General features: G+C 33.6%; 1 protein-coding gene across 1 annotated transcript in view; it reads left to right on the top strand.

Moving 5' to 3' along the window:
- Positions 2,231-4,902, top strand: part of LOC104755185 — a 10,100-nt gene continuing 7,428 nt past the window's right edge. Inside the window, exons 1-7 of the mRNA XM_010477529.2 lie at positions 2,231-2,347; positions 2,886-2,933; positions 3,220-3,281; positions 3,367-3,445; positions 3,606-3,670; positions 3,768-3,953; positions 4,042-4,135. Of these exons, the coding sequence (XP_010475831.1) occupies positions 2,906-2,933; positions 3,220-3,281; positions 3,367-3,445; positions 3,606-3,670; positions 3,768-3,953; positions 4,042-4,135 (514 nt within the window). The 5' untranslated portion in view covers positions 2,231-2,347; positions 2,886-2,905. The remainder of the gene's footprint in view (positions 2,348-2,885; positions 2,934-3,219; positions 3,282-3,366; positions 3,446-3,605; positions 3,671-3,767; positions 3,954-4,041; positions 4,136-4,902) is intronic.

Here is a 4,902-nt window from a genome sequence, read left to right as displayed (position 1 = left end):
AAAAAAAAAAAAAAACCCAAAAAGCTTAAAATGAAGGAAAACAGACTCCACTGTACTAACCAGTTATCTATATGAAATATAATCGGCCACAACCTATTTTATCAATGAAAATAGCAGGATCACTAAACTATTGAGCTAAACACACGATTGTAATCATAGTACCAGATAATATGAAATACATATTTGTAGCTAAGTACAATAGCATAATTTTATCTGGTCCGTCCATACATGCATGCATGTGGTTAATTAACTGGTTTTAGGCTTACCAATCCAGCATCAAGTTTAGATAGTTTAGTACCAAATAAAGGCTGACTTTTTTTTTTCTTTCTAGGTTTCTTTTCCATTGACTGAATTACATACTATAATGGATCATAAAATCTTAAGTATAGCGGGCCTTTAATGAGAGGCCCAAAAGAATGTGAACATTAAAATTTATTTTGCTTTTATTTTATTTATTTATTTTAATTTAACTATTTTTCAAGTTCTATTCACTTATTCATATTATTTTAATCATATAATTTATCAGTATATAGTTAATTAACACATATATATATATATTATATGTTTATATTAATTTATTAAAATCAAATTATTGTGAATTATATATATATATATAAGTTAGGTTTTGGTCTGACTTAATACTTCTACTGGTATAATTGAATCATTTTCTATATGATTTATATATATGACTTCATCAATCATCTCAAAAAAGCGTTTTTAGTTTTCGATTAATCATCTCGAATAATATTTATTTCATAATGAATCTAAATAATATAATAAATAATAGGTAAGTTTTTTTTTATTTGTTTAGTCAGTAGAAAAACTATTGAAAGAACTAAGAAAGCTATAAAACCATTATTAAGGATTTTTTTTTAAAATAATTTTGTGTACAAGTTTTGAAAAATACATATTTAAAATAATATATATGTAATATAAGTTATTCAATAATAATTGTTTGTAAACTTTTTTATTCCAGTTTGGACAACCAATCTAGTGGTTTTATTTTAATTGATGTTAGGTTGAAAAAAAAAACTATTCAATAATTAATTTATTCAATAAGTACTTTTAAAATTTTGGATCGGTCTTTCTGAGCACTTCTGTAATTTGATCAAATATTGTAGACGCCTGATCTGCACTCATCAACGGTGTAGTATATATTTCCCAAAACATCTTCACGCCGTAATCATTGTCGTAAGTTCCCTCGTACTTCTTCGAATAAGTGGGATCAAATGGATCCATATCAATCAACCTTCGAGAAAGAAAATAAAAAATTTACTTGAAGTTAGACCTTAATAATCATTCACTAGATTACAATCCGATCATAAAAAATAAAGATACATAAGAGAAATATAACGCAGAAACCATCGGCTAGCTTAGCATAGGATAAATACATGAAATTTCATCTTTACCTTGAAAAACGATCTTTATAGCGGGCCTTTATTGAGAGGCCCAAACAAACGTGAACAAGATTTCGTCCTGGGTGGAAAAGTTATAACATAATCGCTTCTCCTCCTTTTCTGTGAGGGTTTGTTAGTTTTGTCGTCGTCTACTTCTGTTTCACAGTTTCCACACAAAACTATTCAAGCGGTTTCCCCTGTTTGGGTTTTTACGGCGGCTCTAAAACCCGTTTTCACAGGTTTTTTTTTTTCTTTCTTATCATAATAAGCCTTCTGGATTTCTGTTTGCAAAATTATCATTGATTTGTTTGGCTCTTGGACAATTCTGAATACCATATGCTCCAAATTGTATTTTCAGAATTCTCTGTTTATTTTCTTTTACCTTACGATTGAAACTATTGTAAATTGTGTTATATTTTGGAAACTTATGGTGTATTAGAAGTGTATGTTTTGACAGTATTTGTTCTGTCTAGTAGAGATATAAGAACTCAAAGTTTTTGTCTTTACTGTAATTGCCACTGAGTATTTTTACGGTGTCATGTTTTCTCTTGAAATTTATGGTTCTAACCTCAATGTGTAGAACACAATAGGTCAATAGCAAATTCGTCTTAACATCTCAATGAACTGGCACTACGAGGACTTTAGTAACTAGTACTATTTCTTAATTTTGAAGAGAAAGTGATGGAGCTAAATGGTTCTTTAATTGTCACACTACCATAAACAGATTACTTGATTCTCCATACTCACTTTTATTTTGCTCCTTTTCAATGGTTGTAGTNAAGATTTCGTCCTGGGTGGAAAAGTTATAACATAATCGCTTCTCCTCCTTTTCTGTGAGGGTTTGTTAGTTTTGTCGTCGTCTACTTCTGTTTCACAGTTTCCACACAAAACTATTCAAGCGGTTTCCCCTGTTTGGGTTTTTACGGCGGCTCTAAAACCCGTTTTCACAGGTTTTTTTTTTTCTTTCTTATCATAATAAGCCTTCTGGATTTCTGTTTGCAAAATTATCATTGATTTGTTTGGCTCTTGGACAATTCTGAATACCATATGCTCCAAATTGTATTTTCAGAATTCTCTGTTTATTTTCTTTTACCTTACGATTGAAACTATTGTAAATTGTGTTATATTTTGGAAACTTATGGTGTATTAGAAGTGTATGTTTTGACAGTATTTGTTCTGTCTAGTAGAGATATAAGAACTCAAAGTTTTTGTCTTTACTGTAATTGCCACTGAGTATTTTTACGGTGTCATGTTTTCTCTTGAAATTTATGGTTCTAACCTCAATGTGTAGAACACAATAGGTCAATAGCAAATTCGTCTTAACATCTCAATGAACTGGCACTACGAGGACTTTAGTAACTAGTACTATTTCTTAATTTTGAAGAGAAAGTGATGGAGCTAAATGGTTCTTTAATTGTCACACTACCATAAACAGATTACTTGATTCTCCATACTCACTTTTATTTTGCTCCTTTTCAATGGTTGTAGTGTATCTTGAAGACTTGGTAATGGCCACTGAATTAAACGCTCTGGATTGTATCCTTTAATGGTAATGCATTATTTGTTCTGTACTTCTCTACTTGATTGAGTTTTGATTAAGACACTGCTATTGTGGTTGATTTTAGAAACCTTTTTCATTAGTTGATTCGTTAGATATTTCTCATGCATAAGGGTTTGTTTGATGAGAAACGACACTGCTTTTTCTTTTTGTTATGCTCACATTCCTTTCGTTTCTTGAACTTTGAGATCATTTTGAAACCTACCAAGAAGTGTGTTTTCTTTGTTATATCAACTTGTGCTTGCCCCTTAACAATAGTTATAGCTGAGCCTACTTTTGCGGAAACAGTACCAGATCCAGATTCTACAACGGAGAAACAGGATGAGGTATCTAAAATCTTACCCCGCCACATTCTTAATTTCCTGCTAGCAAAAGAATGAATGCTCATATAAAGTTTGGTAATCTTTACAGTCTCCTCCAACGAACGACACAAAACATACCATTACAGTGTCGAGTACCCCCTCTTTTACTGTCACTGCATGTGCTAATGGTAAGACAAATTCTTAAGGCTTTGTTCTTATCAACCACCTAATAAGTCTGCTATTTTCGTATTAGTCTGGATAGATTGTGAATATCAACTAATATGACTCAGTAGTGAATGATCTATAACTATTTTCTCAAGTGATTGTTGCTTGTGATGCGTTTTGCAGGATGTGATGTAGTCTCTTCTCAGTCAAATGGCAATGGCCAAGCACATGCTACAGATATTTTAAAGGTTTGATTTTGTCCATTGGCTTTTATATAGCACATCATGTTACTGTAATTTCTTTGTTTGACATGTTATCATGCTCGGTGCTGGGTCATTTTCATAGGGAAGTCACCGTGACAAAAACGACGCATATGTCTATTCTGATTCGACTTTGCGTGGAGATCGAGCAAAAAGAAGTGATTGCTGGTCTCAAAATTCTTTTTCGAGTCCTAGGCCTACTGGACATTTCAGCGGTGCTGGTAGACTTCCTCACAATACACAATCACATGCATTCAGACAGCAATTTAAGGTACCTACACATGTCTATATATGTGGATAGTTGAAAGCAAGAGTTTTGCGTGACAAGTGTTAAATTGCTTCTTTATGTCTTTTTGAAGGGGAAGGAAGCCCCAGGACACTTTTTAAAACTCTCCAATCAAAAGACAAGCTCTGTCCCATATTGTGGTTACATTAATGGAAACTCAAACAATGGTTTCTGGGATCAAAGAGATCAGTATAGGAAACTGGAGATTAAGGAAGAATCTGACTCCTTGGTTGAATTGAAATGTGGTCCGAGAGCCAATGGCAAGACTCGTCCTCCTTCTGAGTCATCATCATCACTCAAGCAAAACAATTCGTTTGCCTTGGCTATTCGTAGAGAGATGTACAACATCCCAGATTTTCAGACTGAGTATGAAGATGCCAAATTTTTCGTAATCAAGTCCTACAGTGAAGATGATGTTCACAAGAGTATCAAATATTCCGTGTGGTCAAGCACCATCAATGGAAACAAGAAACTCGATGCAGCTTTCCGTGATGCTGAAACAAAAACACTCGAGGATGGCAAAAAACGTCCAATTTTTCTCTTCTTCTCGGTGAGTGAAGTTGACAAAGTGTCTTCTTTTCTTGTGTGATTTTAAGGGTGTCTTAGTTTTAGTCTCATGTTTGATCTCTTTACCCCATTCAGGTGAATGCAAGCAGACAATTTGTGGGATTAGCTGAGATGGTTGGATATGTAGACTTCAAAAAGGATTTAGATTTCTGGCAGGTTGATAAGTGGAGTGGCTTTTTCCCGGTTGAATGGCATGTGGTTAAAGACATCCCTAACTGGGAGTTACGCCATATCACCCTTGACAACAATGAGGACAAGCCAGTTACTCATACGAGGGATACTCACGAGATCAAGCTCAAAGAAGGTCTCCAAATGCTTTCGATATTCAAGAACTACTCTGCGAGAACATTTTTGTTAGACGACATGG

This window comes from Camelina sativa, chromosome 17 (assembly GCF_000633955.1).
Source record: "Camelina sativa cultivar DH55 chromosome 17, Cs, whole genome shotgun sequence".
NCBI classification, from domain to species: Eukaryota; Viridiplantae; Streptophyta; class Magnoliopsida; order Brassicales; family Brassicaceae; genus Camelina; species Camelina sativa.
Note: the sequence above shows the minus strand (reverse complement) of the source record. Positions and strands in the feature narration are given on the sequence as shown.